The 13,960-nt window shown below is 44.5% G+C and overlaps 1 protein-coding gene across 2 annotated transcripts in view; it reads right to left on the bottom strand.

Moving 5' to 3' along the window:
* IPP (intracisternal A particle-promoted polypeptide) overlaps nt 1–13,960 on the bottom strand; it is a 77,132-nt gene that overhangs the window by 20,523 nt on the left and 42,649 nt on the right. For both annotated transcript variants that reach the window (XM_078664122.1, XM_078664058.1), the window contains exons 5-6: nt 7,171–7,338; nt 3,693–3,830 (exon numbers count right to left, since the gene is read on the bottom strand). In XM_078664122.1, coding sequence (XP_078520248.1) covers nt 3,693–3,830; nt 7,171–7,338 — 306 coding nt within the window. The remainder of the gene's footprint in view (nt 1–3,692; nt 3,831–7,170; nt 7,339–13,960) is intronic.

The raw sequence follows: 13,960 nt of genomic DNA, 5'->3' as shown, positions 1-13,960 counted from the left end.
TAATTAGCGCGTGTATGTACGACTCACATGGCATGAAGGGCGGACACACGCACCCAGCGTTTGTCACGCCCCCAGCATTTGTCACGCCCCCAGCACACGCCCACAGCCCACGAGGTGATGGCCGTACCACACGCCCCCCAGCGTTAGTCACGCCCCCCAGCCCACGCCCACAGCGCAACGCAGACCCGCCCACAAGGAACTACTTTGCTGGCACGGTTCTTTTTCCTTTAAAATGTATATGGTGGCCGTCTGGCATGAAGGGCGGACACACGCACCCAGCGTTTGTCACACCCCCAGCACACGCCCACAGCCCACGAGGTGATGGCCGTACCACATGCCCCCAGCGTTAGTCACGCCCCCCAGCCCACGCCCACAGCGCAACGCAGACCCGCCCACAAGGAACTACTTTGCTGGCACGGTTCTTTTTCCTTTAAAATGTATATGGTGGCCGTCTGCATGGCCTATGTCCTTCTGCTGCAACTGCCCTTTCCAACGCTGTATTGGGTGTTGTGATTGGTGCTGTGGTTACTGAGATTACCCACCTCAAAGGTTTGGGCTCTCTCTTTATAATATTAGTATGGATATGGATATTCCAAGTCCTGAACATATATGTATTAATAAAATGTCAAGTAACAATAGAATAGATGTATCGGCTTCTGCCATAAATATTAGGATGCGACAAGTATATGCCATACAGATTGACCACCTTAAAGGATACGCAACATGGAGCCATATTCTCTCATTGAGGCAAACGGGGGTTCAATCGTCAAAAGATAAAGCAGTGGTGAGAGCAGGCAGCACAGTCTACTCCCTGTTCTGGGTCAAAGGCCTCGGACTGGCTCTCAAAATTATCATATCGTACCACGACTATCCTGGTAAAAGCATCTCCGAATATGGTCTTGGCTAGCACTGAACGAAGAAAAATCCATGATACTTTGTCAAAAGCCTTCTATGCAACCAGAGCTATAGCAGTAGTAAAGGGATAATGTATTCAGATTTTTTAATATTGGGGTAAAGGACCACAGTATTGCATCTCATGTGCAAGAGTTTTTAAAGTTATCCCTTTTCTAGTCTGTTGGCCAGAATTTTGGCATAAATCTTACTCTACGTTAAGGAATGAAGATGGAAGGAATCTTTATCATCTTGTTTATGTATCATAACTATGATAGCTTCTAAAACAGTACCAGTAACTTTTAACATCGTTGATCAATCCTGAACTGGTTCAATAAGGACCAGGATAAGATTGTTTGAATAAGGCTTTAAGGGTTTATTTAACTTTTATCTGCTTCTTACAAAAATGAAGGCAGTTTAATATGATACACATTTAGTGCCCACCTCTCCTTGAATATTAGCTATCAGAGTTCAAAAAGGCGTATTACTTTTGAAATGTAGATGTTATTTCACCATCTTTCATGTGAATAGTGACATTCCTAATTCTGATGGATCTGATATGTGATTTTGCTTTCTTACACTTCGGGTAATTGTAACAACTTTAATCGTTTTGTTTAATTCACAAATGAAAGCTCTTAGTATATACAATCGCATATGGATATAAGGACTTCTAGTCCGTTTAGCAATAACCAAATTGTTTTGAACGTAGAAAGGTGAGGAATGTTATTATCATTTGAGAGTTCAGAAGAAATTACTTGTGGTTACACAGAGTGGGACAAATGGACTGTCAAGGTCCCGTCCCTCATATCAATTGTGCTGTGTCAATTTGACCCAGGCAATGGGGGAATATGAATTAGAGTTGGCGCTTGTTTGCTGTGATTACAGACAAAAGCCTCATCTGGCTTATGATGTCAAACATACAGCTCAGATTAGTCTTAAATAGATGCCATGGAACCCAATAATGCTCAGTAATAACACAACCAGCCACAGAACGATCAGACAGAACCCTTCAGGAAGCACAGCAGACATCCTACAGTTGAGTTGGACTTAAAACAGAACTGCCCACCAAGACAAGCTATACACTACTCTACAACAAACAACAAGATATACCTTGGAACATTATTTTCAATCAACTTGCTATTAAGGTATCTAATAGTAATTTCTGTAATCAACTACTTTCTATACATGTACAATTACTGCCCAGCATGCAACCTTATCAGCTGAAGAACAATGTAAGCAATTTGGTACCGCCCCTGGTCTCAAACACCAACAAAAAAACTTTACTGAATACACACCTCCAAAAATAGATCACCGAAAGGCACAGAGTACGCAAAGGTGTTGCAATGCTATACTAATGCCAGATTGTGCACCATTTAAGTGTGAATTACCACGAACAACATGAGATGGGCATGCTAGGACAATATCGTCGCCACTGCAGCCAGTTTTTCGCAGCTTGGCCTGTGTTTTTCCATGAAAGCCAGCAAAAAAGGTGGCAACCCCCATTGCACAATAGAGTTGACATAAGTAGGTGGTAGTGCAGGAAAGGGGCCCTGCAAGGGCTTGTTTATCGTGAGACCATCCTGATTTGCATATGGAGTGATCCTTCTTCTAATGGCAAATGAAGTAAAAATTTGTTGGAACTTTACACCAAGTGCACAAACTTAAATCAGAAGTTCAGGTCTTTCCCTGCCATCTTTTAATGCCTTAAGTCGATGCCAACTGGCTGCAGTGGTGACATGCTATGACTTATAGAAAGAAGGGTAAATGAGGCTGAACAAGCATACAGATGATCTCTTCTGTGACATCTAAAACCTCAGGAAATATTTCAGATAATGAGGTAAAGAAAGGACCTCTCCAATGCAAATAGTGACTCCCCAGACATGAGCTCTAGCCACCTCAATTAAGCCATTTCAAGGGGTATGTGCCCACCTGTGTGTGTGGCTCTAGTAGGATTTTGTATTCAAGCAAGTGTTGAGTTTATACTTGAATAAACCATTTTCCTTGTTCATTCACGTCCTGATACCGAACAAATGATTAATAGCGTATACTTTTTATGAGAATATTTTGTACAACTCTCTAATGAACTATTCAGTATTGTGTTATGGTACTCTTGTACAAATAAAGCGCAAAATGATGACAATGTTTCAGGAAGGTCATAACGCTGGTGACCATTTTACTAAGGAATACTGAATATGTTTTTTGTTTCTATTTAACAGTTATATAAATACTTAAAATGTGCCTTGTTTTAATTCACAGCCCAGGTGAAGTCATTTTACGAAACACATCTAGGCTCTGTTGGAAACTATGAACTGTGATAAGAACTTTGGTTGTGATAAGCTGTGAAAAATGTTTATCCGATTTGAATCTTCAGTCTATAAATACATATGTGGAAGACCTCAATTTTAATGATCAAGAAATCCGAGTGGACTTGCATTCTTGTGGAAACTATAACTGAGCCTTTAGATGCTCACAGATTCAAGTTGTGAAACGTCCTCAGGAATATGTGCACATTCAAGTCTGTGGAATACCGGAAATGAACATCTAAACTAGTTTCAACCAAAGGGTCAGAATGAGACTTCTGGGGTTCAGCAATAAATGCCCCAAAGTGTCCTGGAACTTGCTGCACCACTGTGATAAAGTGAAGAGGGCAGGGATAGGTCTGCTCCAGGCCACCCAATGGTCAGGATGCACCTACTATCACATACTTAAGCTTATCACTCAAAGAATTAGGAACACAAACGAGTGCCAAATAGGCTTCAGGGGAAAGAAAGTTCTTTGGGACAGTGAACCATCCATGTTACCCAGTGCATATATGCCTCCAAAACAAGAACACACTCCGAGTCCACATCGTGGGTGATTCATAGATGCCACCGCTGCCCACTGCTTCGTTACAGGATCATAGCATTCGGCACAGTCGAAGATCATGGAATCCTTTTCACCTTTAGGGAAGCAGTAGACGACAAAAGATCAGCAACAAAGAAATAAGCTCGGAAACAGAGGACAGCTTAGCAAGCTCAACAAAGGATCAGCAAGACACAGGCAGGCTCAAAAACTAGATGGCTTAAACAAGGAGACAACCTAAACAGCCTATAGGGAGTCTCAGTTATCTAGTGACTGGCTCAAAAATGGAACCTTGAAACCTAAAAAAAACTCTGCTCACAAGCCCAAACCAGCTCATAAGAAGAGTGATCTAACTTAATTCAGAATGATCAGCACAAATGAGAAAAAAAACAATTGGGCCTCTCTTGCAAGAATGAAAAAACACTTCTCTAGGAAATAAAAAAAAGTTCTTAAAATAGATGTAGCTTCTCTGTTTTGAATATAGTTTAAAAGAAAAAGGCATAAAAACAACGTAAAGATAGCTTTTAATAGGGTAGATCATACAGTTTGTTAGCTTGAAATACATAAAGACCCTTTCTGCAGGTAGTTTATTGAAAAGATCAATTACATTCTTCCTTTATAGAGAAGAGCGATCTACTTTTTTGAGTCTGGGAAAGATAAACACACATTTGATAAAAGCAGGAAAGAACAGATTCATTTATGCTCATCTAGTACAATCAGAATCAATGCATCAATGAGGGAAAAGAGAATATGTGTTTAGTTATCTCGGCAAACACTTATTTCTGTGTTGAATTTCATTTTACTGAATGTTAAAGACGAAATTTCGGGTTGGTAAGAAGAGCACAGAACCGACATGTTAATGACTGTTTGCTGAGTTCAGCTGTCCATAAAGCAATTATCTGACGAACAGAGTTCGCTAAGTGTCAAAAGCCCTTTTGTGTACATCTTTTCATAATAATGGGTGTCCTGGTCTAGACAGGATAGGATATCTGTGCCTGCAGGGATCAGAAAGTTGAATAACCAGTTTCACAGTCCTCTCTGAACACAAGCTGAGGAGGGCCCATTTCTATTGTTTGAGTGTCCCTTGCAGAGTGCATGACAGTTTGGGAACGGGGTGGAAGATTTGGAGAAGCTGGACATTATGTGAAGAATTACACATCTTGTAAGTTATATTTATCCATTTTGAAGGCCACATAGGTTTGCACTTTTTTGAAATCTGTGTTTTGGTGTTCCTATTAACGATCATCACGCGTGTACATAATGTTAGGCCCTAGGCTAGAAATGCAGTGTCTTGCTTGCTGCGACTCATGATGTAGTTCGGCATGATCATTCTCTGCTGCGAGTTTGCCCAGTATTGCCGTTATGGGAAATGCAATTTGGGGATTTTGTGCAGGGTCAGGCGTGATGCACTGGGGAATAAGCAAGTGAAAGAACCCTGTATTTTGACGTTCTGGTTGCTTTGTATTATGGGCATTTTCTAGGGCGGAACCTTTACCATGGCTGGGGTGTTTATGTTTGTGTGTGAGTTGGGGGGGGCTAAGGGGTGGAAGTAACAACATTTTTTCATTCATATAATGAACGTCTCCGAAATGTCTGACTGTATACAGTGCCACAGACTGCCCAGGTTACCTCCAGACTAGAAGCCCCCACCGTAGACCCACACAAATACTACCATCTTTAGTTCAACCAGTTAAGCTCCAACACAATACATAAAACCCATAAAAAAGCAAGAACTATGACCAAACCCTCAGAGCAACATTAGTACCTTGAAAGAAACACCCAAATACAATCTGTAATCTTTAAATCATGCTCAGCTGAAAAAGGGTGTCCAGTCTAAATGCAATCTCTACTGATAGGTAACCATGGGCAATAACATCCGTTACGCTGCTACTGCGCCCACAACCCATTGATAAAACAACTTTACCTTTACATGCTAAAAAGCATATAACCAATTCACAAAAGTGAACTTTGAAAAATACCAGGCAATGAGAGAGGTGATGATTTTGGGGTCCCCCCTAACCTAGTGGAAGGCAAGCAGAAGCATTGAACACAAAGAGCATATCATGCTGAACGATTCGGTGGTGGTCCCATCCTTCTAGGACCACCCCAAGCAAAGTTATGGGCAAAAATACAATCCCAACCAAAGGCCCAGCAAAGCATTATGGGGCAAGAAGAGTTTAGTGAGTATTATAGTATTAGCTCTCACCTGAGCCTGGAGAGCCTGCCTCTTGAGGAATGTTTTGGTATTGGATACTATAATATTCACTACAGTTTAGAATCTCGTCCCATAATGCTTTGCAGGGCCTTTGATTGGAATTGTATTTTTGCCCATAACTGTGCTTGGGGGGGGAGGGGGTGGGGGGTCCTAGGAGGATGGGACCACCAACAATCGTTGATACTACTATTTGACTTTTTTCAGCCACCTCTGTTTACCACTATGCTTTACGTTTGTTCATTGGCCATGTCCGACACACAGGAAGAAAGGCACACTTCATGAGAAACATTTTTCCAGCCGGAAGCAAAATATTTAAGACAAGACTTTGACAATCCTTAATGGGGGCTTCCAGCACTGAGCAGAGGAGAACATAAATTCAAAATAATGTTCACATTTGGGGGAGCTTCAATATGGATAAAACAGGGTCATAAGCTTCCTATCGCAGTACCCAGCATACGGAACCCTCTTCCCCATATCTTCTGGCATTATGCAAGGAAGAGACAAACACATACTAACAGAAATGGAGCAGTCTCTACAACCTGTTCCTAAGGCGCGTGTCAGCCCAAGCTGCTTAACTCTGTAGGTGTGACATCCTTTTCAGCCAGAAGGAGCCAGTACCTTATACACAGAAGGACTACTTGGACATCAGTAGCCACGGTTTGGGGGAAACTGCTTACAAGGATGGATGAAATCAGCTGAGCAAATAATAAGTGTTCTTTCTTCTTACAAGAACTACATTTCCCACCTACACTGTTTAAAATGCAGTTAGTATGAATACAACAAAACATTTTTTATTTTCACTGCTTTTACTATACATGCCATTTCCCTTCAACACACTTTTACAATCAGAATGAATGCAAGAAACAGAACTTAACAGTTATTCCTTTCTTGTTTTCAGCAAGCTGAGGTAAGTGCTAGGTTTTATAAGCTGCCAACCTAACATATGAGCTAGAAGATAATGTAAGAATCTCTACAAAGCATTCCCCCTTGTTTAAAATAAAATTATATCTCTAAATCAATTTGAAACATTTTTGGTGGGAAAAAATCCATATACTATATAACAAGCTGATAAAATGATGATGTTGTGTCTTCTTAACATGCTTAAATGCCTACTTCCCATTAGTACTAGTGTTTGTGCAGGAGGGACAGTGGTCCTCTCACACACAGGGAAAATGGTTATTGGAAAAGGTATTACAGGGATGTGGACCAAAAACTTCCTTTACCTCCAATAGCATAGATGAGTCCTTCCAGCGAAGTCACGCCCAGCCCACTGCGGGCCTGGTGGAGAGAAGATACAGTGGTCCAGTATTGGCTGAAGGTGTCGAAGCGCTCCACACAGCTCAGTGCACGGCTGTCACTCCAACGCCCGCCCTGCAGCCTAGTGTATCCACCTATAGACCAGAGAAAGAGGAAAACAACATTAGTTGATAATATAAGTGACAACCCAAAACTCATCAGGATGCAATGTGCCATCATGAGAACATAAACTACTTCTCATTCTACAAACTCACAAAAACATTAACTTGCTTCCAAGGACCATAAAGACACATTTAATCAGTGCAAATTTAGATTTCTTCTGGTTCCTGAAACCGGCAAGAAAATTAGGTTCTCAGAGCCACAGCTTTCACTACGAAAGGGAATGTAACCACATCTCAGCTGGAATGTTCAAAATAGCACAGTTTCTTTCTAATGCCTTTGTGTTCAACTCAACCAATCAATCAATCGGCATTTGTACTTTCACCCCTAGGGGTATCTGGGTGCTGGGTTGTGAGGTCTCCGTCGTGCCAGGTCCCCCTGCGACAGGTCTTCAGGATACAGCAGGAAGAGGGAGGAAATGAGCAGAAAAAGACAAAACCGAGGGCAGAAAAGGCAAAACAGGTCAGAAAAACAAATACTCTGAAAAACACACCCACTTATTATCATCAGTGATGCCATTTGAGATGTCATCAATGATGTCACTGACCATGTCATGAGTGATGCAATATGTGAGGTCATAAGCAGTGCATTCGGGGTGTAAGTTATAGCTAGCACAGGTAACTATAACTGCTGTATTTCAATGGTTTTGTACGAGTGAAATCTGAGCCTAAATATAACATCCCTGTAGCCTTTGTTTTTTTAAGTGAATTTCAACGGTTTTTTAATTACTAGGTGCGTTTTCAGAGTGGTGGAGAAAGGGGGAAGGGTCTCCCAAAACCTGCTGTGTGGGACTTATTGGAGGCATCAGGAGGGGTTGTTGGGCCCTAAGGACTCTCAGCATCTAACTGGACTTCATCCCCCACCAGTAGTGCACCAGGAGGCGTGTTTGGAGAGTGGTGGAGAAAGGAGGCAGGGCCTCAGAGCACCTCTCAGCAATTACACTGTGTGGGATTTACTGGAGGTAACAGGAGGGGTTGCTGGCCCCAAGGACCATCATGAGCCAAGGGGACTTCATCCCCCAACCAGTAGTGCGCTAGGAGGCGCGTTTGCAGAGTGGTGGAGAAAGGGGGCAGGCCTCCCACAAGCACTCAGCAATCCCACTGGGTGGGACTTACAGGAGGTAAGAGAGGATGTTGGGCCCCAAGAAACATCAGCATATAAGGAGACTAAACAAAAGTGAACCAGGAGGCGCGTTTGCATAGTGGTGAAGAACGGGGGTGGGCCTTGGATCACGTCTCAGCTATTTCGCTGTGTGAGATTTACTGGAGATATCAGGAAGGGTTCTTGGCCCCCAAGGACCATCATCAGCCAAGGGGACTTCTTCACTGAAAAACTTGAGGCCAGGAGGACCCTTTGCAGAGTGGTTGAAAAAGGGGGTGGGCCTCTGGCATCTTTCCCCAGGGCCAAACCTTTAAAAACAAATGTTATTAGGGGAGGGGAGCCATGTGGCCCCATTTCCCAGGACGATTTCGGGTCCAGGGACCCCATCCCCTGTGGCCGGGCCTTTTCGCAATGGGGGGGCGCTTGGCTACCCCCACACAGGGCTGATTTCGCCCTGGTGGCCCCATCCACGGGACCAACCTTTTTCTAAATAAAATAAAATAAATTATAATAAAGAAGGGGGGCCATTCGGACCCTGGTGCTGTTTTTGCCCCCGGGGACCCCATCCCTCGTGCCTGGCCTATTTTTAGTAGGGGAGGGGTACACGCGCCCCTCCTCCCGGTGCCGATTTTGACCATGGGTACTCCATAACTCAGGGATAAGCCATTTACAAATAGGGTAAGGGGCAGCATCGCCCCCCACCGCTTCACTGCTCTTGTCTGCTGGAAGTGGCGTTTGCTGTGGCTTGGCGGGTGCAGTTAAAGCTCCTGTCAAACCACAGCAAACAGCTATCTCTCAGGGTTAGGCCCCCCGGGACATATCAGAGGGGTGGCCGTGGGGGGGGGGCGTTGGACGGAGGGGGGAGGTAGAGGTTCCCAGGGCCATCTGTGGCCCTTCTCCTTTCATTTAGTAGGGCCTGCCCAGGGGAGATGGCAGTCCCCGGGGCAGAGACCGGCCCAAGAGTGGGCTACGTGGTCCCCTCCCACTTCAAACGTTACGTTGGCCCTGGAGAAGTGTGGTCCCTGGGGTCTGGGGGACCAAACAACACCGCTTCCGCTATTACATTTAAATTAGCCCTACGGAGTTGGTGGCCCCTGGTGCCCGGGCGACTGCGCAACCCCCCTCCCATTACATTTAATTTAGCCCCAGGGAGGTGGTGGTACTCAGGGCATTTATAAGCCCCAGGATGGCCCGTGCATCCTCCCTCCCCTTTAAGTCCTGAAATGTACCAAAGTTAGACCGCCTAGGAATTAGTGCCATTTTTGCATGCACACAGTCCTTTTCCTAAAGTTTCCTTCTCTTAGTCACATCAACCTTTGGCACACATTGGTGGTCGTAACTCTTGGACTAGTTTCTTGAAAACACTTGCCTTGTTGACATGGAACACTTTGTGAGCACACTATCACACTACAAAAAGTGATTTCAATGAAGTTCCTCGCTAAAAACTGTAGCGGTTTGGAATAGCCAAGTGGTTGGATCTCACTATTCCCTAAAGAGGGTAGTAGTGGGGATCCATTTGTTGGATCATAATGCCCTCACACACCCTTTCAGGTGTCATGCTTCATCATATGGGCTGCTCCTCGTTGGGGCGGCGGTGCAATCCCCAACGGGCTCCCTAAAAAGGGGCTCTTTGTCGGAGATCTTCTATCCAACTGCCAAATGGTGAAGTGAGGGTGTGGGGTCTAATGGTGTAGATGCTGTGATGGGAGATAAAATAGGGCTGGGAGCACCTAGAACGGACAAACTTTATTCTGGGGGTCTCCTGTCCTAATTAAAAACAGTATAACAAGGCGCTGTCACGTCCACTGTGCGTGTCTACATGCTCTTGTTAAAGTGTGTTGGTCAACATGTTTCTCGTTAGTGGTGTGCTAACCCTGCGATTCTTCAGGACCTAGAAATGTGAGCTATTTACAATAAGTAATAACGGGTAAACAAAAAGTATTTTAGAAAGTCAGCGATGGTACTTTTACCCTAAGTCTTCTTGACCTGCCTGGATCTACCTATGGGAGAGAAAGAGGTATTTGAAGGAAAAAAGATTCTAATAATGACATTTTGTTCACCAGCACCAACATTATCCAATGGTGAGTCCAAAGCATGCTACTTAAATTGTGGTTTGGCCGCTCACTGGCGGGCGAAAGAACAAATAAGGTTAAAAACTTTAAAAACAGGTGATCTTGCACAGTGTACTATGGTGTATCATGGCCCTGTGGAAAGTACAGAATAGAAAAAACACTTTGTTGCAAGGAGGACTCACCCACTCTTTGTGGTCCCCAGGCTTCAACAGTGCCCGGTGGAGCCGATCACACGGCTCAGCTCCTGTGTTAGCAAGATAGCAGTGTGGGGAAAAAAAATTACACTGCCTTGACAGTATGTTCGTTGTTATGTCCATGTGGCGATGCAGCTATCTGTGAAACTCAAACAATGGCTGCCCAATCACAATCTCAGCCTAAGGCACAAATACCATTTTCTATATATAAAGTTTTGTTTCCTGATATAATCAGAGGAGACACTTCTGCTGAATTCGAAGGGTCCCTTGTCATATTGCTACTGATAATCCGAATACTGTGTTAAGTTAGCGTAGGCTCATTTAATGTTTAAACACCATTTTCCCTTTGGCTGCTTCTGCACACGTTACATTATTGTTGATATAGCTTTCACCCTCGTCGTTTACTTGAGAATAATATGTTATTGCCTTCCAATCAACGTTGCTTAATAAATAATGTCTGTACAGCGAGTGCTGAAGAGACAAGGATAACAAGATACAGATTCTTGTGAGAACTGATCTCCGCACGTACATAGACACAACATAAGTGTAGCTCCTGCCAAATACTGGCTCTAGGCGGGTTTTATATAATGCAATGCTCAGAGCACAAAAACACACTTGATGCTGTTCGCATGCTGAGAGAGCTGGTGTATGCTGATGTGATCTCTTCATTCTAGGATCCTGAGGTATGGGCCCGCCCTAATTCAACCCAAAGAGACTTTCTTAGCTATTAATATAATATGTGAGTTAGGGAGGGTGAGAAATAAGTGTTGTTAACCCTTATTCATTTACAGCATGTTAACATGCTGTCACCGTTCGCTTTCTATGGACTAGTAACTATGCTGGTAACTTTGCTTATGATAATATGTTTACTTGTATTATCTAAGATACTGCGCCTGAGAAGACGGCATTAGTAAATAAACATTTCAAATGCTCACGTGTTCTTCTTTACTCCATGTTCTGGTTTGAAACGATTGTATAACGAAAGAGTGCTCATGTGTTCCACGTATCCTGAGGTACTGTAAGTTCATGTTCTGGTTTGTCTAAACATTGGGAGTTTGTTATGACCAATGAGACACTGTAGCTAGCTCGGTAAGGGGTTTGTTGGATACTGAGGTGAGTTTTGGGTCACCCTAATTCGCCGAGGTTCCAATCCTCTGTGCACAGTTCTGTGGGAGAACAGAAACCCTGCTACATGGCGCCCATACGTTGGTGGTCTTATATCATGGCACTCGAGTAGTGAATCGTTCAAACCTTAACCCCTACATTATCGTTTCCGGAAAACGGTGGTGTCGGTGAAACCTATCTATTTTTTTAAATAGGTCTTTTTCAAGCTTGAATCTATCTGAAACGGTTTCTTTGAATTACTACCCAGTTGTGCTACAAAGTTTTCTTTGTTTATTCGTGGTTCCGGTGATATCATGGCTGTGGCCATTGCGCAGCATAGTCGCATTGCGGTGCGCAACCATTTACAAACTTACCAAGTCCCTTTGGAAGGCTTGGCTGTGATTTTGGTGGTGTGTGCAGATCCGGCGTACCCTTTCGAGCTGTTTTACTCGTGGGTCACTTTTCCGGAGGTGGACGCAATTTCTGGTGTGTTCCTCCACTACACTCCATCCCCTGTACCGGCTGAGTACACACCGTACAGGGCACTGGAAATACCTATTGATCATTGGCAGCATCGTGTTTGGTTTGATGGTGCCCTACCCCACTCTTTGTCCGCTGCGAGGTTAGGTCCACTATCCATTCCAGGTACAAATTGGCCTGCATTGGGTGGCTTCACCCCGCACCCGAATCACGGCGCTTGTCCACTAGTGGATATTCGTAGACTACACGTTGTCTCGATTGCTGTGATTCGAGCATTAGTGCAATACATAGGTCGTCATCTCCCGGGAGGTCCCCCGGGGGGTGCGGTCGTTCACACGGAACATGGCGGTTTGAGGCTTAATCCAGTTATGGTCAATTCAGTTTTTGGTAAACGCCCCGATGATAAAGATGATTTTCCTTTTTGGCTTGCCGAGAAATTTGACCAGCTGGAAGCTGTGTTTCCGAATTCTACTCCTGCAGATAAACATAGAATGTTAACGATTACTTTACCTAAGGATTTAGCTCCCGAACCCGTCGACTGTGAGAGCTGGGGAAAAACTTTTGCGGCAGTTTATACATGGTGCTTCGGCACCCCTACAATGACACAGCTGCCTACGATCATAAAACGTGTTCAGGATGATCACGGACTGGAGGCGGCTGTTGAATTGGGTATGCGCCTGTGTGGTTAATTTGAGATTGTAAGCGATCTCATTCTCTCCAATGTTAAAGGAGACGCGGTGAACTTTCAGGTGTCTATCGCTTTGGCAGTTATACCAGAGGCCGACAGACCCCGACAGTTGGCGAAGATTGTGGTGGCAGCTTATAAAACAATCGGTCGCACAAGTAAGGGTTTGAAGTACTTCGCAGTTAAGGAGAAGAAACAACCACAAGTGCAATCTGCTGCGGCAGATGTACAACCCAAGTCCAAAAAACAGAATTGGCCTCAGAAACAGAAACAGGGGAAGCAACAACAGCAGACTCAGGATTCTTATCCTGCGCCACAAGTTCCTGCGCTGACTGAGAAAGTTTATGATTTGCGCGACCGCGCGATGATTAAATCACCTGATCGATTTCAGGTTTCTGATCAACGCTCTCCTCGTTCCTTTCAGGACTCATCGGCCCCGAAGACCGGTGGAGGAGGAGGCGGACGGGGACGTGGTGGCCAACAAGGACGTGGTCAGCCCCGCCAAACAGAAGGCGCAGGGAAGCAGGAGGATTCTACGCCGAAATGACCGCAGTTTGCGAAAAAGAAAGTCGCAGCCTTAACAGCGCATCGATATGCCACAGATAGTGAGAACGCGGCTTCGGAATCTGACGTGGGCTCTGACCTTGCTGGACAGCGCGGCGAAGATTACCATAGTGAGAGAGGCGCTGCGTCCACTACTGAGGGTGACAGCGACTGATGTCTACGTTGTAATAGAAACAGCCGATACAAGACTTGCTCCCCCTGAAAGACTTTATGAAATTGTCCTGTTGATTGAAGGTGACATACAGCGTACTGTCAAAGGGGTATTTTGGGAAAATCTATCTTCTACTTATGATATTTTGCTTTCGGAGGCTGACTGGCCCCCACCTTTTGTGCTCGCTGCGCCGCGAGGGGAGGAGGTAATCCTCCCCAGTTTCGCGAACACTGTCTCGAAAGAGCA

Source organism: Lissotriton helveticus, chromosome 1_1 (assembly GCF_964261635.1).
Source record: "Lissotriton helveticus chromosome 1_1, aLisHel1.1, whole genome shotgun sequence".
In the NCBI taxonomy this organism is placed as follows: domain Eukaryota; kingdom Metazoa; phylum Chordata; class Amphibia; order Caudata; family Salamandridae; genus Lissotriton; species Lissotriton helveticus.
This window is presented reverse-complemented; position numbering and strand designations above follow the sequence as displayed.